Here is a 22971-nt window from a genome sequence, read left to right as displayed (position 1 = left end):
ACATACGCTATTTCTGACGTTTAAAATTGTATTATTTTGAACTAGGCAAGTCAGTTAAGAACAAATTCTTACTTACAATGACGGCCTAACCCGGACGACGCTAGGCCAATTGTGCGCCGCCCTATGGGGCTCCCATTCACGGCCGGTTGTGATACAGCCTGGAATCGAACCAGGGTCTGTAGTGACGCCTCTAACACTGAGTTTGCAGTGCCTTAGCATTTACTCCAAACGGAAAACGTTTTGCAAAGAAAACAAGAGTGTCTATTAGACAAATACAGACAGGTCCCGCCCCGTTTCGTTCGTTCGTTTCCGTTGCAAGACGTAATGAATACACCCCAGGTGTAAACGTCCCCACCGGACACAATGGGCGCGTTCGACATTGCAGCGCCCTTTAAAGGGGAGATTGACTAATCTACCATTCACCTTGCATCATAAAAAAACTCCTCAATATTATTTGTAGATCAGTCAGTCGCGTCATAAATGTACCCGATACAGCACGGTTTTGATGCTGTCGAACACAGGTCAACGTGTGTGTGTGTGTGTGTGTGTGTGTGTGTGTGTGTGTGTGTGTGTGTGTGTGTGTGTGTGTGTGTGTGTGTGTGTGTGTGTGTGTGTGTGTGTGTGTGTGTGTGTGTGTGTGTGTGTGTGTGTAGTAGTAGTAGTAGTAGTAGTCTTATCACAGGGGTTGTCAATTTCCAGTCAAATTGGGCTACTTTCAAAAAGATGTCTTGGGTGAAAATTATATTGCTCATCTTCTAAATTGTCATTATCTATTAATTTCACTGTGACCTGCTGCTGACTGTCAGGCAGCTGTTGTTGAGTGAGTGAGTGAGTTTACTGGCTAGACACGGTTCTACTGTCAGAAATGGACAGAATATGGGTGAAAATATTGCAAATACCAGGAAAGAGAACATGGTTCATTGAAATGGATAAAGAGCATCACAGGAGAACAATCAGACTTACACAGATGAAAAGGAATCAATTATCCACAGAACAAAATGCACAGCGCCAAGGAGTTAAACTTTACAGACAAATGACAGAAGGAAGTGGCAGCAGTAGCAACTTGTATGGGGATCACTAGCATGTACCTCCTTTGGCCTCTCCCTGGCTGGAACCCTTGTTTCCTAGTGTCCCCTAGTGTCCCCCCTGCTAGTGAGGCTCCTGGTTGGTCTAACCCAGCACTTCAACCTGCTCGTGGGGCTCCTGGTTGGTCTAACCCAGCACTTCAACCTGCTAGTGGGGCTCCTGGTTGGTCTAACCCAGCACTTCAACCTGCTAGTGGGGCTCCTGGTTGGCCTAACCCAGCACTTCAACCTACTAGTGGGGCTCCTGGTTGGTCTAACCCAGCACTTCAACCTGCTAGTGGGGTTCCTGGTTGGTCTAACCCAGCACTTCAACCTGCTAGTGGGGCTCCTGGTTGGTCTAACCCAGCACTTCAACCTGCTAGTGGGGTTCCTGGTTGGCCTAACCCAGCACTTTGGGGTAACAGAACACACAGACGCTTCCTTCAATCATCTGTCTGTAAAGTCTCATTCTCCCTGTGTATCTAACTCATCGCTCATTATAACTCTGTTCCTCTACTCTCTGTAGAGCAACATATGGGGAATGGCAGTAGCAGCATCAACTTGTGCTATGATCACCTCATCCTCTAGATCAGGCCTGGGCAAGGGCCAGCCCGGGGCCATACGTGGCATCATGCTCAGATCACGTAAAGAATTTGCGATAGTAAAGTTTTGAAAAACTTTTGTTATTCAAATTAAAAGCTCAATATATACTCGCCTTTGTATAATGATTTAAGTAATTTATTTTGAAGGCACGTATAAATAACAACTGCACAAACACAGAGAGTGACTGACAGGCTGACACACATCACAGTTACAAATAGTAGCAAGCTAGAAATTACGGGAAAATTTGTTTTTCAAAAATTTCAAAGAAAAGGAAAGTAGACCGTGAACGTAGGACGTCACTCCGCACACTGATTGAGTAGTTTAAATGTAATGTTGAGCTCTTTGTTTTTGTGCATCCCCGTTAACAAGAGTTCTGTCCGTGGTGCTGAATGCAGAATAGACTTTTCCCTCCGTGTAGTTCATTTCATGTTTAATAATGAAAATACCTACCAAAAGGAGAACATGGATGTGGTTTATTTCTGTGCATGTTAAAAAACTAAAATAAGTAGCATATCTGGACGAGATTTACTGTAGATTTATCTGTCAACACAGTCATACACATGATGTATAATCCTGTAATATGATTCTGGACCGCACGATAGGAAAAAAATATGATAATGTGGCCCTCCATGGAAAGAATTGCACAGGCCTGCTTTAGATGGAGAGCTACAAGCAAACCAGCACTACTGTTTTGGTGAGTACCTATCTCTACACATTGACATTTATTATGAAATAAAATAAGCCCCAAACAAACAAAACAATGGTTGGGGCTTTTAGATTTTTATACTCCATTTTTTTTTTTATTATCATTTATTTATTTATTTAACTAGGCAAGTCAGATAAGAACAAATTCTTAATTACAATGACAGCCTACATTTTTAAAGGAATACGATTATTTTAGAGCAATGTGACAACACTATTTCACAATATTTTTCTTGAAAATTAAATATGGCTTAACCATTCACTATCAATCACTTCTATAGTTAAGCATTAAGGCGGGGGGGGGGGGGTATATGGCTAATATACCTCACGGAGTGCCAGGATACAGTCCTTAGCCGTGGTATATTATCAAATATACCACAAACCCCCGAGGGTTTGCTTTATTGCTATTATAAACTGGTTATCAACATAATTAGAGCAATAAAAAATGTTTTGTCATACCCGTGGTAACACCACGGCTGTCAGCCAATCAGCATTCAGGGTTCTAACCACCCAGTTTAAAATTCAGATTAAATCAATTGGTGTGATGAACCAGTAATAAAGTGATACATGCAGATAAACAATTTGACCATAAATATTTTGTACATTGTACATTTATCCAGTAGTTGTCTCCTAATGACAAACTCCTCTCTTGCCGCTGGAACAAAAATGTGGGCTTGTATTCAGGTCTTGTGGGTGGGTTTTGAGTGGTCATTGTGCTAGAAATTTTAGCTCGACCTGGCAACACTGCCTATCACATAACATACTGTGAACCCATTATGTCACTAAAAAGGTTTCAGTTTGAAGTAAACATTTAACAGAAACTTGTCAAATTAGAAACGTCTCAAGCTTCCTTCCCACTGTCCATTGTGAATGAATGAGTGTCATTGCTTTTGTAGGTACATTTAATCTGCAGTCCCCATTTCAGCTCTTTGCGATATGGGAGAAATTGTGTTTGATGAAGATTTCATAATGAAAAATACATAAGTCAGTCCAAAATGTTTTATTTTGTAAAGAGGGAGAGGAGTTAAGAACGATTACTAAAGAATAATATATTCAACGGCGTGACTGCGGATCGCTAACTAAAGGATAATTAATATATTCAACGGCGTGGTTGCGGAGCCTCCTTTCTTAGGATCTGCTTCTGTGCGGATCATGTTCTGCACATGTGTATATTCTCTGCTCGTCGTAGAGAACAGACCTATTCAAACGAATGGTGCTCGTTTAATAAAGTTAGATTAAGAGATGAATCAATGTCTGCAAGATCATTTAATTATATTTTAAATAACAGAACATACTAGCATAGTAGAAAGTCATCCGCACATACACAGACGCTTCGGGATCTTTACATCCCAGAAAAGTCTACTCCGCAGCCACGGCCTATATTCAAATGCACATGACATTCAACGGTAGTACGGTTGTTTGAACGAACTCCCGTTTTTTCTTCTTTTTTTCCCCACAGACAAAATAAATCTTCATTCCAGCTGATTTTTTTATCTCCAAATGAATTGAAAATGGATAAAAATGTTTATATTATCAAACAACAAATAATACTGTATCAACACAACACACTCTCAAATGTCAGAAATGAAAACCATGACATACAAAATGTAGATAAGATTTTGTTGAGTTACTTGAGATGCATAACAGGGTCAATGACTAGATGATGCAGTCATCCATTTTAGAGACATTTTCCAGGTGAATCCTTGGTTTTGTCACAACTCACTTTGCTCCAAAAAAAGTGTGCACTTGTTCACTTTCCCTCGCTGATTTGAATGGAAATAGAAATGTGGTTAAAATGATGGACCCCACCAATCCAATGCTTTTACAGGTGTGAGAAGTATCGTATCTCACTGGGCTCTGGTCGAACCTGCTCAGACTGAATGAGTACACACTTTCAGGAGAAACAAGATATTATTGGGACATGCCCCTTGTTGCCTGCTCCGTTGGTTATCCTTGGAGCATTAACCCACAAGAGTTGCATTGGTTTTAGTCATTTATTTACTAAATAGGAAATATAAGAAACTGCTATCATTTGAAGACTGAGTGATGCGGACTAGCTGTGAACACTAGAAACACAGTGCATATTATGTGTTAGATAGCTCACGAAAATTGATGACCACAAATTAGTGACATATCCGGAATCTATTCGACATGTGAGAGCTGGATGGATGGGGATGGTGAGCCGATGAAGGACCAGTCAAATGACTGACCATAAGACAGAGCAGTACACGGTGACAGCCATGAGTTCCTCTGGAGCCGGGGCTGATTAAGTGGGTCCAAGACGTGTGGGTGAGTAGAAAGGTCCCATAGTAGAAACTGCATTCATAAAACATGTGTCATACCTTAAAATGTCAGAGGGGAAAACACCCTCACACTCATCAATATGATGAGAAGCCAAGTCACAAACCTCCCCCAAAAAGCTGTGGTTTCTTATTGCAGCCGAGAAAAAAATAAAAAAATAAAAATAATAATAAACTCCAGATGTTTACTTTTTTTGAATGCAAAAGGGAAAACATGAACTGCACGAGTTAGGGTGAGAGAGACTCCAGCACAGGTTTTTTTTTATTTTTAATCCTGGAGCTAGAATTCTAAATATCCAAAAGTACTGGTCTGAAGGACCCATGTTGGTCAGGGTGGGGTGTCCGTGGGGATGCCTGCAGTAAAATGCCCCTTAAACAGCAGCAGTATCCTGACAGGCAGTCCTTTAGGGCGACCAACGCTATGTGCTCCCAGCAGCCTGGGTCTCCCCTCCCTCGGAGTTACCTGCAGGACAGAACACTGTTAATATAATACAATCAAGGGTTTGCCCTATATGCATTTAGCATTGGCACACAGGAATCATTTTCTGGATGGTAAAATTGTTTTCAGTGTAACTTAAAAAGGACTAAAACAAGATATTAAGAATGTAGAAAATAGAATGTAGCAATATTATTTTATACGCCTTTTTTTAAACAAGATATTTGAGCTCTAACAAATCACAAAAATAAAAACTAGACCGTCGGAGAGAATCGGAAATTCCAAAAATGTAATGGAGTCCCCATTGATTTTGTAATGTTTGAGTAATTTTGCTAGCATAAGAACAAGGCATAAGCCATGGCAAAATGTGTAGAATTGCATGAAATTAGCTTTAAAACAGCAAAATTGCAAAGCAGCCGAACATTGACTAGACAAACTAGAATTGTAGGCTTGGGCCGTATCCTGGTTGTCATAACTTTACACTGAACACAAGGAGCTCTATTTTTCAAACCCCACTGATCCTCTGTAATCCGAAGGTTAGCAATGCTAACAAGTACATGTAAAATCCCATCGAGAATGCTAAATAAATGCTAACGAGCGCATTGCAAACATTTTATACAGTCTCTGAACCTAAAGTATTTGCAGAACAGACATCCCAGCAAATAAAGTCATACAAGTAACTCAAAAATGCTACTCACAGTTTGCTGCATGCACAAAACAAATATTACACAGCTCTTGATCCAGGAGGGGATTCTCTGCCATTACCAAGTAAAGCTTGATTTTGAATGTAGCTTACTAGCTACTAAATTAGCAAAGCAACTGCATCGCATTTAGCACATTTGACAGTTATAATAGGTACAAAGACATCTAGCTGGCAAACATTTAGTTGTGAATTCCATACTGTAACTACATCACCTGGCGTGTGCTGTACTGCAAAACACTCAGTGACTCAAGGCTCCAGTATCTCGTCGCCGTGTAGAGATAGACATCACGTGACTAGGGACTACCAGTAAGCGTCATAATGAAAAATGATGAACGGGGGATCTATTGGACAAATTCAGGTAAGTCCCTTCCAGTTTAATTCCGTTTGCTACGTTTAAGATTTTTTTTTTTGCAACAGATGGACGATTGAATACACCCCAGTGCTCTCCCTAGTATTCTCTGACAAGGTGGTGCTGATGTAGGCCTTGGGTTGGGCAGGTCCAGAACGGGATAGGGGGCAGTATTTTGACGTCCGGATGAAAAGCCCAAAGTAAACTGCCTGTTACTCAGTCTCAGAAGCTAGGATATGCATATACTGGATTTGGATAGAAAACACTCTAAAGTTTCTAAAACTGTTAAAATAATGTCTGAGTATAACAGAACTGATATGGCAGGCGAAACCCCGAGGACAAATCACCCCCCCCAAACAAAACTTCAGCTTACCACTATTTTCAATGGATATCACTTTTATTATAAGGCAAAGTCCTCCCAGATTGCAGCTCCTAGGGCTTCCACTCGATGTCAGTCTTTAGAAAGAGTTTCAGGCTGGTTTTTGGAAAAAAATACCCAGAAATTCTAGTTTTTCTAGGTGGCTCCCATTTTGGCTGTAGTGTTTCCAAGTGCGTGGAAGAGAGCGCATTTTGGTATTTTTCTCCGGTAAAGACAATAACAATTCTGTCTTAAATTTTATTATATATTTACGTATTAGGGTGCCCAAGGTTTGATTATAAATGTTGTTTTGACTTGTTTGGAGAAGTTTATTAGTAACGTTTGGGATTCATTTTGTATGCATTTTGATGGAGGGAAACTGGGTGAATTATTGACTGAAGCGTGCCAGCTAAACTGAGTTTTTATGCATATAAAGAAAGACATTATCGAACAAAATGACCATTTGTGATGTAACTGGAACCTTTTGGAGTGCCAACAGAAGAAGATCAAAGGTAAGGCTTTTATTATATCGCTATTTCGGACTTTAGTTTTCAATGGTTTTGTATGCGGGTCGCTGTTCTCAGATAATTGCATTTTTTGCTTTCCCCGTAAAGCCTTTTTTAAATCTGACACAGCGGCTGGATTGACAAGAAGTTAAGCTTTATTTTGATGTGTTACACTTGTGATTTTATGAAAGTTAAATATTTATAATACTGTAGTTTGAATTTCGCGCTCTGCAATTTCACCGGATGTTGTCGAGGTGTTCCGCTAGCGGCACGTCTTTCCCAAAGTTAACTTCTCCCTCAGGAAGTCCGAGCATTTAGATTTATTTATTTTTAACCAGTAAATGCCATTTCCTGAAACCTAGATCTTAAATGATATCAAACAATGTAGCTAACACAGAAGTTTTATCCTAAATGAAATGGAGATGGTCTCAATGACATTTGCAAATGTTTCTAGGTTCAATTTAGGAGTAATGATTTTTCTAACGAATAGGTGTCTATGTGGATAGTCTAGTGAAAATGTAAACAGACTTTTAAAAATTTTGTTTGGGGAGAAAATTCAGAATAATTCAATTACTGGATGCAATGTAGTAGTCTAGTTTACTGTAGGCTATTTGGTAATATGAAACAAGTGAACTAGACCTATATGAGCTTGTTGCTGATCTCCATCCCTGACATAATCCTCCAAGTTAGGTCTGACTACTAGGCTACCTAGTATTCAATATGCCTTGTTGTCATTGGTGAACTGACTATTATCACTACTTAGCTGCCTACAGATCAAGAACTGTTTAATTAACATAGGCCTACTAATCGTTAACAGTCCAACATAGCGTTACGTTAACGACGGTATTAGCGGAAAAGCTCTCTGCCCTGTCCGCTTCCTGTCAGCACCACACACACACACACACACACGTTTCCTTGCTCGTCAATGCGCTCCCGCCTACTACCGTTGCGGAGATCAAAGCATGCGCGGGTAAGAAAGTGTTATTTTAGTTGACTAAACGCTGTAGCTAATTACCTTCGTCGTAATGACGCCTTAGCTAAGTAGACAATTAAGAAAGTGGTTGTGCGCCCGACTTAGATACAATTTTGGAAAATGTATTTGGCAATCAGTTCGTTCACCTTTTTTCCCCCTCACACATCATTGATGTCAGCAAACAAGAGAGCTGCCATCCAGCTGGAGGAAGGAAACCATGACTACAGGGAGGGGGGCAATGCGGGGTGCTGCCATCACGCTGGAGGGAAGAAACCAGTCCTCTGATTGGCTCAGCTCCAACTTCAGATGGTTGAGTCAAACACCAGAATGTGCCAGTTTTTTGTACCTGCATATTTTGCAGAATGGGAAAGGTACAGACCTGCTGCTGTGTTGTTGACCTGGTCTTCCTCATCGCTGTCCCCCTCAGAGTGGGGCAGGTCAGCCTCAGGGACGCAGTCTGTAGCCGAGGCCTCATGGGGCTCTTGGTCCGCACGGCTCTTCAAGGCCAGGATACGATGGTGCAGCGCTGCAGCGAGCTGACCTGTGTCCTTAGAACTAGCCTGATAACCAACAAATAAAACAATTAAAAATCACATTTATTTTATAAAGCCCTTTTTTTACATTAGCAGTCATCACAAAGTGCTTTACTGATTACCCAGCCAAAAACACCAAAGAGTGAGCAACGCAGAAGAACAGTGGCTAGGAACTTCCTAGAAAAAGGCAGGAACCTAGGAAGAAACCTACAGAGGAACCTGGCTCTGAGGGGTAGTCAGTCCTCTTCCAGCTGTGCTGGGTGGAGATTTATGGCCAGATCCATAAGGGACCACAAAGACAAGAGATAAACAACATTCGACAGACACCATTGTTTACCGTATATGCATTTAGCAGTGACGCAGTTCTAATTTTCTAATTGTTTTATTTACATTTTCCCGGACGGTAAAAAGTTCTCAGTGTGAACTTAAATGACTAAAACAAGATACAAAAGTATGTGGGAAAGATAATGTAGCAAGGTCATCTTTGAGATCTAACAAGCACTGGAATAAAAACTAGATAGTCAGGGAGAATGCCATGGCATGGGGGGGGCTCCCATTGACTTTGTTATGTTTGAATCACTCATACACTGCAGCAGCCATTGCAAAACGTGTAGAATTGCAGGAAATTTGCTGTAAAAAAAGCAATATCGTCTCAGCAGCCAATAGGGCCCCTAAAACTGCACCATTGGCCACGCCCACTACAGGGGATGGTGCTGTATGCGTGATGCAGGCTAGGGGATGGTGCTGTATGCGTGATGCAGACTAGGGGATGGTGCTGTATGTGTGATGCAGACTAGGGGATGGTGCTGTATGTGTGATGCAGGCTAGGGGATGGTGCTGTATGTGTGATGACCATAAAATGAGGCAGGCTAGGGGATGGTGCTGTATGCGTGATGCAGGCTAGGGGATGGTGCTGTATGTGTGATGACCATAACATGATGCAGGCTAGGGGATGGTGCTGTATGTGTGATGACCATAAAATGAGGCAGGCTAGGGGATGGTGCTGTATGTGTGATGACCATAAAATGAGGCAGACTAGGGGATGGTGCTGTATGTGTGATGCAGGCTAGGGGATGGTGTCGTACCGATATTAGGAACACTTTGACCCCCTGGTCCTCTGTGTCCATGGCGGTGACGCGGACACTCTTCTCGCTGGCCTTGTCCACCTGCATCTGGGGCCACAGCTTGGTGTTCAGGATCAACCTTAAACTGCCCTGGGTCCGCATCACTGGGGAACACAGATACACAGGGTAGTTACAGCCAGCTCACTGGGGAACACAGATACACAGGGTAGTTACAGCCAGCTCACTGGGGAACACAGTGTGGAAGACATCTTTGTGGGCTATACGCAGCCTGGTCTCAGGGTAGTAACTGTTGATATCCGTCTAGTGGTGTGGGGGCTGTTTTTGGCAAAGTGGGTGGGGTTATATCCTGCCTGGTTGGCCCTGTCTGGGGGAAACGTCAGGACAGGGCCACTGTGTCCCCCAACCCACCGTCTCAGTATCTATGCTGCAATAGTCTATGTGCCGGGGGGGCTAGGGTCAGTCTGTTATATCTGGTGTAATTCTCCTGCATTATCTGGTTTCCTGTGTGAACCCTCTAATTCTTTCCCACTCTCCCAGAGGACTTAAGCTCTAGGATCATGCCTCAGGACTACCTGGTCTGATTGACTCCTTGCTGTACCCAGTCCACCTGGTCGTGCTGCTGCTCCAGTTTCAACTGTTCTGCCTGCGGCTATGGAACCCTGACCTGTTCACTGGACGTGCTACCTGTCCCAGAACTACTGTTTTCGACTCTCTACCGCACCAGCGGTCTCGACCTCTGAATGCTTGGATATGAAAAGCCAACTGTCATTTACTCCTGAGGTACTGACCTGCTGCACCCTCTACAACCACTGATTATTATTTGATCCTGCTGGTCATCTATGAACGTTTGAACATCTTGAAGAACAATCTGGCCTTTAAATTGGCAATGTACTCTTCTAATCTCCACCCGGCACAGCCAGAAGAGGACTGCCCCACACCTCAGAGCCTGGTTCCTCTCTAGGTTTCTTTCTAGGTCCCTGCCTTCCTAGGAAGTTTTCCCTAGCCACCGCACTTCTACATCTGTATTGCTTGCCGTTTGGGGTTTTAGGCTGAGTTTCTGTACAGCACTTTGAGATATCTGCTGATTTAAAAAGGGCTTCATAAATACATTTTATTGATTGCTATATACACAGGATAATTTGACGGATCACTGAGGAACACATATACAGTGCATTCGGAAAGTATTCAGACCCCTTGACCGTTTTCCACATTTCGTTAGGTTACAGGCCATTTTCTGCATACCACCCCTACCTTGTCACAACACAACTGATTGGCTCAAATGCATTAAGGAAAGAAATTCCACAAATTAAGGCACACCTGTTATTAATTGAACATCATTCCAGGTGACTACCTCTTGAAGCTGGTTGAGAGAATGTCAAGAGTGCAGAGAGTTTTAAGTTCCTCGGCATACACATCACAGACAAACTGAATTGGTCCACTCACACAGACAGCATCGTGAAGAAGGCGCAGCAGCGCCTCTTCAACCTCAGGAGGCTGAAGAAATTCGGCTTGTCACCAAAAGCACTCACAAACTTCTACAGATGCACAATCGAGAGCATCCTGGCGGGCTGTATCACCGCCTGGTACGGCAACTGCTCCGCCCACAACTGTAAGGCTCTCCAGAGGGTAGTGAGGTCTGCACAACGCATCACCGGGGGCAAACTACCTGCCCTCCAGGACACCTACACCACCCGATGTTACAGGAAGGCCATAAAGATCATCAAGGACAACAACCACCCGAGCCACTGCCTGTTCACCCCGCTATCATCCAGAAGGCGAGGTCAGTACAGGTGCATCAAAGCTGGGACCGAGAGACTGAAAAACAGCTTCTATCTCAAGGCCATCAGACTATTAAACAGCCACCACTAACATTGAGTGGCTGCTGCCAACACACTGACACTGACTCAACTCCAGCCACTTTAATAATGGGAATTTATGGGAAATGTAAAATATATCACTAGCCACTTTAAACAATGCTACCTTATATAAATGTTACATACCCTATATTATTAATCTCATATGCATACGTATATACTGTACTCTATATCATCCACTGCATCCTTATGTAATACATGTATCACTAGCCACTTTAACTATGCCACTTTGTTTACATACTCATCTCATATGTATATACTCTACTCGATACCATCTACTGTATCTTGCCTATGCTGCTCTGTACCATCACTCATTCATATATATTTATGTACATATTCCTTATCCCCTTACACTGTGTATAAGACAGTAGTTTTGGAATTGTTAGTTAGATTACTTGTTGGTTATTACTGCATTGTCGGAACTAGAAGCACAAGCATTTCGCTACACTCGCATTAACATCTGCTAACCATGTGTATGTGACAAATCAAATTTGATTTGTACAAAGTGTACAAAGTTGTCATCAAGGCAAAGGGTGGCTACTTTGAAGAATCTCAAATATAAAATATATATTTTGATTTGTTTAACACTTTTTGGTTACTACATGATTCCATGTATGTTATTTGTCTTCAATATTATTTTACAATTAATAAATTAATAAAAACCCTGGAATTTGTAGGTGTCCAAACCTTGAAACGGTACTGTATGTAAATGAGATATTTCTGTTTTCCATTTTCAATAAATTACCAAGCATTTCTAAAAACAATGTTCAATGACTGGTCGGTTAGGAAGACATTGTAAGTTATCCTGTAAGTTACTGAGACAAACAACCATTCATGAATGTGTACAGGTTTGTGCGTTCGTGTACCTACCTAGGCGTGACTGTAATGATCCGTCATCTGTAGATGCCATGTCATTAAGCCTGAGCAGCCCTCGACCTCGCTCTATCCACGACTGGGCTGTCATGTCAAACACAAACAACTTGCACTGGACCTGAAGAGGGACAACAAAAACAGCAAATCAACAAATACCCCAGACGACTCGTTTTTTAAAATCATATGAGAAAAAAAACTATTTCATTTTATTTGGAATGCTAAACAAAATTAAAATGTGCTTATTTATCCAGCCCCTATCACATCTGGATGTGATTGGGAGTCCCATAGTGTGGCGCACAATTGGCCCAGTGTCGCCCGAGTTTTTCTGGGGTAGGCTGTCATTGTAAATAAGAATTTGTTCTTAACTGACTTGCCTAGTTAAAATAATAATAAATATATATATATATATATATATGCCATTTAGCAGACGCTTTTATCCAAAGCGACTTACAGTCATGTGTGCATACATTCTACGTAAGGGTGGTCCCGGGGATCGAAATCCACTACCCTGGCGTTACAAGCGCCATGCTCTACCAACTGAGCTACAGTTATATATATATATATAAATTATTAAATATTAAAGCTTTAAACCGCTCACTAAAAGCTTCACTCATACATAAATTACACTTAATAATTTACTGGAGAACCATTTTGGGTTTAAGGAAGAATCATCCTTTGTTCAAAAATGTCCTTTTTACCTTCATACAGATTACAACCTCTCATTGCCGACTAATTGAAAATGAAATGTTGTTTAAAGTATCACCCTTTCTTAAACAAGCCGTACAAAGCTGGGTACAATTTCAGTTATCCTCCAGAAAAATTATAGAACAAATATTACATCAAATGTTATGGTTAAACTCAAATACTGATTTATTAAAACTTTTTTTTATATATTTTTTTTACATACTTTATTATATTTACTAATGATATTATGAATAGTGTTGGATTCAACATTTTTAACATTGAGATATTAAAAGACATGATAGATGAGATGCATAGTATATAAAGAAGTGAGATCTGTAGAAAGACAAGAGTGGCTGTGGAATGTGCTGCGTGGACGGGAGGAGATCAAAGGATTGCTATAGGGGAGGCAGATGGACATCTGTGGATTAGGTGAAGGAGGGGAGGAGGTCAGGTGGTGAGGTCAGATCCCCTGAAGGGAGTTATAAGGTTCCTGTGGAACCATAAGATGTAAGGATTGGAGAGGAGGAGTGTCTTAAGTGGGATATATATATACACACCTATGATTGTGAGAAATGTTTGGCGGTCTGAATTACAGCTGTAAAATAACCTTTGGGCAGAAATAAACTAATTAAACTTGGTTAAGCTTCTCTAATGTCTGGGAGTTATTTACTCTAAAAAATAAGAGCCTAACAATAGAAACAGTGGAGCTGTGTCACATATGCAGCTATCGAAAATATATGGGAATATCTGTTCAATAGAAACTAACAACCAACTGATTGCAGCATTACCACAAACATGGAGGTGGCAAGTGGAAAAGGGAGAAGGTAGGGAACTTGCTGCCTCCATGTTTGTGGTAATGCTGCAATCAGTTGGTTGTTAGTTTCTATTGTATTCCTTCAATCCTTTTTGGAATGTTCAATCCAAATGACTTTGGTCGGTTAGGAAGTTATTGTATTCCTTCAATCCTTTTTGGAATGTTCAATGACAGTGGTCGGTTAGGAAGTCATTGTATTCCTTCAATCGTTTTTGGAATGTTCAATCCCAATAACTGTGGTCGGTTAGGAAGTAAAAAGAAATGTCCTCTCACTGTCAACTGCATGTATTTTCAGCAAACATGTGTTCATCCAAATATTTGAACAAGATTCAACAACAGACACAAACTGAACAAGTTCCACAGACATGTGACTAACAGAAATGGAATAATGTGTCCCTGAACAAAGGGGAGGATCAAAATCAAAAGTAACAGTCAGTATCTGGTGTGGCCACCAGCTGCATTAAGTGCTGCATCTCCTCCGCATGGACTGCACCAGATTTTGATGTGATATGTTACCCCACTCTTCCACCAAGACACCTGCAAGTTCCAGGACATTTCTGAAGGGGGAATGGCCCTAGCCCTCACCCTCCAATCCAGGTCAATGGGATTGAGATCCGGGCTCTCCTCTGGCCATGGCAGAACACTGACATTCCTGTCTTGCAGGAAATCACACACAGAACGAGCAGTATGGCTGGTGGCATTGTCATGCTGGAGGGTCATGTCAGGATGAGCCTGCAGGAAGGGTACCACACGTGGGAGGATGTCTTCCCTGTAATGCACAGCGTTGAGATTGCCTGCAATGACAACAAGCTCAGTCCGATGATGCTGTGATACACCTCCCCAGACCATGACGGACCCTCCACCTCCAAAATCGATCCCGCTCCAGAGTACAGGCCTCAGTGTAACGCTCATTCCTTTGACGATAAACGCAAATCCGACCATCACCCCTTGTGAGACAAAACCGCGACTCGTCAGTGAAGAGCACTTTTTGCCAGTCCTGTCTGGTCCAGCGACGGTGGGTTTGTGCCCATAGGCAACATTGTTGCCAGTGATGTGTGGTGAGGACCTGCCTTACAACAGGCCTACCAGCCCTCGGTCCAGCCTCACTTAGCCTATTGCGGACAGTCTGAGCACTGATGGAGGGATTGTGCATTCCTGGTGTAACTCGGGCTGTTGTTGTTGCCATCCTGTACCTGTCCCGCAGGTGTGATGTTCGGATGTACTGATTCTGTGCAGGTGTTGTTACACGTGGTCTGCCACTGTGAGGAGGATCAACTGTCCATCCTGTCTCCCCCTGTAGCCTTGTTTTCACAGTCTCACATACGGACATTGCAATTTATTGCCCAGGCTACATCTGTAGTTCTCATGCCTTCTTGCAGCATGCCTAAGGCACGTTCAGGCAGATGAGCAGGGACCCTGTGCATCTTTCTTTTGATGTTTTTCAGAGTCAGTAGAAAGGCCTCTTTAGTGTCCTAAGTGTTCATAACTGACCTTAAATGCCTACTGTCTGGAAGCTGTTAGTGTCTTAATGACTGTTCCACAGATGCATGTTCATTGTTTATGGTTCATTGAACAAGCATGGGAAACAGTGTTTAAACCCTGTACAACAAAGATATTAAGTTATTTAGATTTAGCCGTTTTGGAAAGCGATAGTCAATACATACTCGTACAAAAGGTTAATCTTTAGTTCACAATCTGTGGATACTATACGATTAGAAAGGTTCAAAATGTTTGTAAAACTTCACAGAAAAAAAAAAATATGGCACATGGAAACTAGACGAGGGTGGTCTATGGTGATAGGTGGGATAGGCTGAGAGGCTGAGGGGTGGTCTATGGTGATAGACGGGATGGGCTGAGAGTGGCTGAGGGGGTGGGATTGAAGAGCTGAGGTCTATTGTGATAGGTGGGATGGACTGAGAGTGGCTGAGGGGGTGGGATTAAAGAGCTTAGGTCTATGGTGATAGGTGGGATGGGCTGAGGGGGTGGGATTAAAGAGTTGAGGTCTATGGTGATAGGTGGGGTGGGCTGAGGGGCGGGATTAAAGTGCTGAGGTCTATGGTGATAGGTGGGGTGGGCTGAGGGGTGGGATTAAAGAGTTTATGTTTGGTAATGTATTATTGTTATTATGTGACTGCTTTATATAACAAAAGTACCATGTATGTAAAATGTATATTTAGCAGAAATTATGTATAAAGAAAATTAAGATATTTCTCCTCAAAAAAGGGCTTGCTGATTTTGTCTCCACACATTACTGATCGGCGGGGTGTATGTATCAAGTGTCTCAGAGTGTGAGTATCAAGTGTCTCAGAGTGTGAGTACCGCTCTAGATCAGCTCCTCCCTGTCCATCTAATACATTAACCTAGACCAGCTCCTCCCTGTCCATCTAATACATTATCCTAGACCAGCTCCTCTAATACATTATCCTAAATGAGCTCCTCCCTGTCCATGTAATCTAATGCATTATCCTAGATCAGCTCCTCCCTGTCCATGTAATCTAATACATTATCCTAGATCAGCTCCTCTAATACATTATCCTACATGAGCTCCTCCCTGTCCATGTAATCTAATGCATTATCCTAGATCAGCTCCTCCCTGTCCGTGTAATCTAATACATTATCCCAAATGAGCTCCTCCATGTCCATGTAATCTAATACATTATCCTAGATCAGCTCCTCCCTGTCCATGTAATCTAATGCATTATCCTAGATCAGCTCCTCCCTGTCCATGTAATCTAATGCATTATCCTAGATCAGCTCCTCCCGGTCCATGTAATCTAATACATTATCCAAGATGAGCTCCTCCCTGTCCATGTAATCTAATGCATTATCCTAGATCAGCTCCTCCCTGTCCATGTAATCTAATACATTATCCAAGACGAGCTCCTCCCTGTCCATGTAATCTAATACATTATCCTTGATCAGCTCCTCTAATACATTATCCTAGATCAGCGCCTCCCTGTCCATCTAATCTAATACATTATGATCTGAAAACTGATCCTAGTGACTATTGATGGGTTCTGACTACTAAACTTGAAAATATGAAATATCCGTATTTCAGGTCACTAAGAGAGAAAGGGGAATGTAGCACGTTTTCCATTCCGTCAGAACATGTTATTGTTAGACATCAGGTATCCTGTGGAAAGGAGAAGAGTCTGGTACAAGTCAACAGGCCAGCCGTGAGTTAGAGAGGAGTGAGGAATTTGGGCCTCGAGGTCAGGTCAGATGAAGAACGAGAGAACGGGCATCATTAAAGTCCTGTCTAGCAGCAGAGATCTATTGGCTGTCCAGATGTGTAAGGAGGAGAGACGGGTCCTAGGATTACATAAAACCTTCATCCTATGCTAAGTGCTTATGTAAATATGCATAGGATGAAGGTTTATGTAAACCTAGGACCAAGTGCTTATGTAAATATGTCTGTCTGTTTAGCCGTTTGTCCCATTGAGTGAATAAACTTGGTTTGAGTTTTCCCAAGTGGTCCAATAGTTTTACTCTGTTTATTTAAGACTATGCACCTTGATGTATTCCAACATAGTCAGCAATAGAGACGAGCCACCGACCTGTAAAACGTTACTTTCTGATTCCTCTCCAGTTTTGACGTCTACTTTCTCTAAGATACACTTCTTGGCTGTGGCTTTGGTGTACGCTGCTGCAGACTCCTCCAGTGACTCTGTCACGTTGTTACCTGGGAACACACACACACACACACACACACACACACACACACACACACACACACACACTAATTAACACACTGGGGCCAGCACTAGTCTGTAGTGAAGATAGAGAAAGCCAGTCTCAAGATTAATACTGCGAGACGTGTGTGTGTGTGTATGTGTCTCTCTCTTACCCTTCTCTGGTGTGTTTTCCTTTGAGGACGGTTCAGACACAGGGGGAGCCGGTAGGTCTTTACAGTCCTCTTCTGATGCCTCACCTCCTCTAGGAGGACTCTGAAAACACATAGTACATAGCCAGTCAACCTCACAGGAGGCGGCCAGTCAACCTCACAGGAGGCGGCCAGTCAACCTCACAGGAGGCGGCCAGTCAACCTCACAGGAGGCGGCCAGTCAACCTCACAGGAGGCGGCCAGTCAACCTCACAGGAGGCGGCCAGTCAACCTCACAGGAGGCGGCCAGTCAACCAGTGTCTCAACAGTGCAATAATAAAGTCCACCCCTGATAAGGTCACTCATAATATACGTGTGATTTTCTAGTCCCAATTCAAAAACACATTGTCCTGCATGATTGGATTTGCTACACGTTTTTCATAACAGTTCCAGGTTGATCCATTTCTCATGGAGCTGTATCGATTTGGGTTTCGATCTCCCCCACCAGCTCTACTGTCTGTTATGGCCCGAAGGACAACACCACCCGCTAAAACAGTCTCCACTCACCAGAACCCTCTCTGACATGTTCTGCCCGAAGACAAATTTGGCCCCCTTGTCCGTATTGTTTGCGGCGTTCTTTGAACTGGAAGGAAAAGGAGGAAGGTCAAAAGGGGGGTGAGTGTAACGGATGTGAAATGGCTAGCTTAGTTAGCGGTGTTCGCGCTAAATAGCGTTTCAATCGGTGACGTCACTTGCTCTGAGACCTTGAAGTAGTAGTTCCCCTTGCTCTGCAAGGGCCACGGCTTTTGTGGAGCGATGGGTAACGATGCTTCGTGGGTGAAGTTATTATCAGTACGTCAGTCATTTAGCAGAGTTATCCAGTGCAACTTACAATTACCGCTTCTAAAAACACTAAGGTAGCTGAAACCATAATATTACGAGCATTATAAGTTCAACCTTCACAATAGTGAAAAAGAGTATAAAGTGGTCTCAAGAGTATTTCTACTCTTGAGGACACTGCATTACCTGGGGGTGGCAATGTACTCTAAGAAATAGTTAGTTCCCTCCTTCTGAGAGGCCAGGGGTAACAACTTGCCGTCTTTAGAGCTATCTTCCAACTAGAGACGGAGAGAGACAGACAGAGGAATAGAGAGAGGTTACCAAAGAAATTGAGATCATAACCCACTTCATTTGAGAAAGTGATTTTAAAAAATGAATAAAATATTGAAAACACACTTATTTAATTCACTAAATAGGCTATCAGCATCCTACAAAAATATGAACCTTTGCTCTGTCTTTGATATTTTGTCCAAACACGAAAGAGGACTCTGCAGGACAGTCGTCCCTCATCCCATCCTCCTCTTTGTCACATTTCTAGATGAAACATATATAGAATTCAACTTTAAATTTGTTGTTGTTGCTATTTTTTTTTTTTAAAAGAGCCATTTAAAAAAAAAACCAAAATAAATAAAACATCTGAATGATTTTGACAGTAATAATATAAACTAAATCCTATCCAAGGTCTTGGTGGTCACAACGTCATGCAACTACAGGCAAAATAAGTCGCTGCATTCCAATTATCGTTCCACTTTAAATTATTTCGTTGCTGCACCGTTGTCACTTTACACAAGCTTCTGCGTATTAAAAAACGGGACCAAGACGCCTTGTCCTCCCTCACCGGTGACCTGGCGAGGCCGTCTGACTGCTCAGTGTTGTTATGGAAGATGGTCGACCCTTCTGACGTCCCGTCTGTTGACTTCTTCACCCCGTTAGTGGACTCGGAGTTGGTCTTGGCTGGCGGGGCCTGGAGCATGGCTGGCCGGAGGACACTGCGCAGTTGCTCCTTGGGTTTCTGACTGGGGACGCCTGGAACATAACCTGCTAATGGATTGGATCTGAATGCCTTACAGAACTAGTCCATTCACAACTATATCACACCTACCATGTACTATATCAGTACTATATTACAACATGCACGACCGCAGGGACTATATCAAACTACCATGCACGGTCAATCATATTAACACGCTGTAACACCATCTACGTTTTAAGAGTTTTTCTGACTATTTAACCTGACTAGAGTTGCTTTCTGTAATCAACACACACCAATACCCAGGCACCAATACCCAGGCACCAATACCCAGGCACCAATACCCAGGCACCAATACCCAGGCACCAATACCCAGGCACCAATACCCACCTGAACTAGGTGCCTTCCCATGTATAAGAGTTGGTGGTTTTAAACGAAACCCAACTGGCTTCTCTTCTGGTAAAAAAAAAAAAAAAACAGGAGGTACAATTGGTTAACAAGACCATAAACAAAAATGGCAACTTTCAGAGTGTGGGGAGGGTACATTAATACCATCATAAAATGGAACACAGATGAACCCATGGAGATACCGTTTGTCTCTGCATCCATTATGGATGGAAGTTAGAGGTAGTTTCGCAAGCCAATCCTAACTAGCATTAGCGCAGAGAATGGTATCTACCAGCAGTTATCATAGACTTTGTCATTGCGCTAACGCTAGTTAGCAACTTCATTCAAACTGCACGCAGGGACCAAATGGTATCCACAGGTTCATCTGGGGAAGTAGATAAATGGTTTCATTGATAAAAAAATCCCCTTAGTATCCCTTTAAAACGAAGCACTACACATTTATAGATAGACACATTTGACTATCTGCTTGAATGAAGGTAACTTTCAAAGCTACATAAATGAAGTTCCCTACTCACCTCAAAGCTAGTGTGTCACTAAGGTCTTGGAGATGACACACATTGGTGTTTAGTTTAGACTTTCCCCCCCCAGAATGAACTAAATTGAGTCTTATTTTCTTGATCTCCAAACTAATTCTACATATGTTTGGGAGCTTTTGAGCTGAGATTCTGTATTTTTTTGGTTTTGTTATTTCTTTCAAATCTTGATGTTTTGTGGCATAGACATTTTTTTTTATGAGGAAAATAACCATCTGTAAAAGTTTACTTCAGCATCTCATTTGGAGTAGTGTGAGTAAGACTCATTCAATGTCTACATTAAAACAATACATTAAAACAATGTTTATATTTCTCTGTCCTGATATTCTTCCCTGTCAAGTTTAACCCATGGTACGTGTGGGTTTTTTCTATAATGTATGCTTCTTGTCTATGTGAACCCGTCTTGAATTAAAGGTATTTGTGAGAGACTGCACATAAACCAAAGTAAAAATGTTAAAAAATCCAGGTCAGACCTTTTTGTTAACTTTCCTTACCATTGAGTTGTACTATAACTTATTTGTGCATTAAAAAAGGTGCTTTGGCCTGGACTAAAGTTCACAAGCATACAAAACGCATGTCACATACTGGGGACTTAAATGAGAGGAAGCCTTTATAATGGAGGAAGTAAACACTATGCCTCACCTGGCTCCGAGTCCTCGGAATTCCCAGTGGGAGACTGCCAGAAACTTGATGGCATGAAGACATTGTTCTTACTAGCCACTGCAGAGAGCAAGAAGAAACCTTACACACAAGGCAAGATTCCTGTACTACTCTTCATTAATCAACTGAAACACAGTCAGCTTCTCTGATGTTGTTGTTTTCTCCTACCAGAATGTGAAGACGGGAACTGTGTTGAAGATGAAGTCCTCTCTCTTTTCACCGGAGGACAATAGCCATCTTCTCTGTCTGAATCTGAAGTTTAAAAAAAAAATGTTTTAAAGAGACTTAGCCGTCAATTCACATGATTAAAGAGCGATTGAACGCACCGATTACGCATTTGTTTCTCTGTCGCTCATTAAGAAGAAAAAAAATAATGAAATCTCTTCTGTCTTTTGGGTGTGGTTGGATGTTTGTCCCCCGTGAGACGCCATATAAACAAAGCCAGTATCACTCCTCAAAAGTCAAAATGAACTCAAGAAATCTGCATGTTTTTGCTGAGGTTTTAGTCACGCAATCTAGTTAAGTGTTTGGTGAAGTATTTCTGAAGGGAAAAAAAGTGTGAAGTTGTCTCATGTAAACAAAGACTGCTCTGCTGGTCAGGCTGTCTCACGGTCTGTGTTCTGCGGTAAGATTGAGCATAAATCACTGCAGCTGTGTATCCCGTGTTAGCAGATAAGTGAGCATTGTCGAAATCCAAACCCAACCCTCGAGTAAAGCCATGACAAACTCAATTACAAAACTCAGTTTAGGACGAGACTGACGTTATGACCAAAATGTACACGTTTACACTTGGTACTCAATTTTGACATTAGAATAAATGTTTGACTAATATCGATGCCAAATAGAGAAACTTTTCTATCAGCGAAGTTGTTTATTGCAATCAGTTGCACTTTAATGAAGCAATAAGGCCCGAGAAGGTGTGGTATATGGCCAATATACCACAGCTAAGTGCTCTTCTTAGGCACAAAACAACAAGGAGTGCCTGGATGCAGTCCTTAGCCATGGTATATTGGTCATACACCACAAACCTCCCCGAGGTGCCTTATTGCTATTATAAACTGGTTACCAACGTAATTAGAACAGTAAAAATAATTGTGTCATACGCATGGTATACGTTCCGATATAACACAGATTTCAGCCAATCAGCATTCAGGGTTGACAAAGAACATGCCAGTTTAAAAAGCCCCAGCTGGGCTCCAGTTTAGGAAATACAATACCCCTCCTGGTAAACAAATTACAAGATTTATAAAAACGGACATCAATTTTAAGATTAGATGGAAAATATTAGAAAAGGTATTTTTTTAAATAAATATTTAAAGGCGAAATCTGATATGCGGATGTAGTCTTACCTTCTCCATCTTCTCCACTGGATCCATCAGCTGCCCGCTGTAATAGAAAGCAGTACTGAATCTACTGCGTTTCTCAGTCTAAAAAAACCCAACAACAACTACCCAATCAAATGATGGAAGCTTTACAGTGAATTTCCATAAAGAAGGTTCACTCATGTCAATGAATGTCAGGCGGTAGAAACAACACGATGTGACTTACCTTCGGTGCTTTATCTTTTTGGAACACAAACATTGGTGGCACTGTGGCAGGTTTCTCTGTTTCAAAAGAAGGAAAGCATCCTTTATCATACAGAAGAAGAGTATGCTTCAGTGACTTGTGTGAAGTGTAGGCCTAATATATATATATATATTTTTTTTAAGACACCACAGCCTGTCAATCAGTTGTTTGTTTCAACAAACACTTGTCATTGTGATCATAAAAATGTTTAAAAAACAAGCGTCGTGAACGAACACCCTGCAGGAGTCTTGAGTTGACAAGTACTCCCATAATGTTTTTTTTGCAAACAGCTAGAAGGCCTAGATCGGAGTAAC

The 22971-nt window shown here is 41.9% G+C and overlaps 1 protein-coding gene across 5 annotated transcripts in view; it reads right to left on the bottom strand.

The window, feature by feature from the left end:
• Positions 1–3354: 3354 nt before the first annotated feature.
• The window catches only part of LOC124010229 (ran-binding protein 3-like), a 28709-nt gene continuing 9092 nt past the window's right edge, over positions 3355–22971 (bottom strand). For 2 of the 5 annotated variants that reach the window (XM_046322670.1, XM_046322673.1), the window contains exons 2-16: positions 22640–22695; positions 22441–22477; positions 21260–21343; positions 21074–21151; positions 19881–19946; positions 19359–19561; positions 18965–19054; positions 18707–18798; positions 18248–18323; positions 17705–17804; positions 17415–17539; positions 12357–12477; positions 9613–9755; positions 8374–8554; positions 3355–5132 (exon numbers count right to left, since the gene is read on the bottom strand). In XM_046322670.1, the coding sequence (XP_046178626.1) occupies positions 5089–5132; positions 8374–8554; positions 9613–9755; positions 12357–12477; positions 17415–17539; positions 17705–17804; positions 18248–18323; positions 18707–18798; positions 18965–19054; positions 19359–19561; positions 19881–19946; positions 21074–21151; positions 21260–21343; positions 22441–22477; positions 22640–22695 (1496 nt within the window). In that variant the 3' untranslated portion in view covers positions 3355–5088. The remainder of the gene's footprint in view (positions 5133–8373; positions 8555–9612; positions 9756–12356; positions 12478–17414; positions 17540–17704; positions 17805–18247; positions 18324–18706; positions 18799–18964; positions 19055–19358; positions 19562–19880; positions 19947–21073; positions 21152–21259; positions 21344–22440; positions 22478–22639; positions 22696–22971) is intronic. The other 3 variants (XM_046322671.1, XM_046322672.1, XM_046322674.1) reach the window with 3 other exon arrangements.

This window comes from Oncorhynchus gorbuscha, linkage group LG22, assembly GCF_021184085.1.
Source record: "Oncorhynchus gorbuscha isolate QuinsamMale2020 ecotype Even-year linkage group LG22, OgorEven_v1.0, whole genome shotgun sequence".
In the NCBI taxonomy this organism is placed as follows: Eukaryota; Metazoa; Chordata; class Actinopteri; order Salmoniformes; family Salmonidae; genus Oncorhynchus; species Oncorhynchus gorbuscha.
This window is presented reverse-complemented; position numbering and strand designations above follow the sequence as displayed.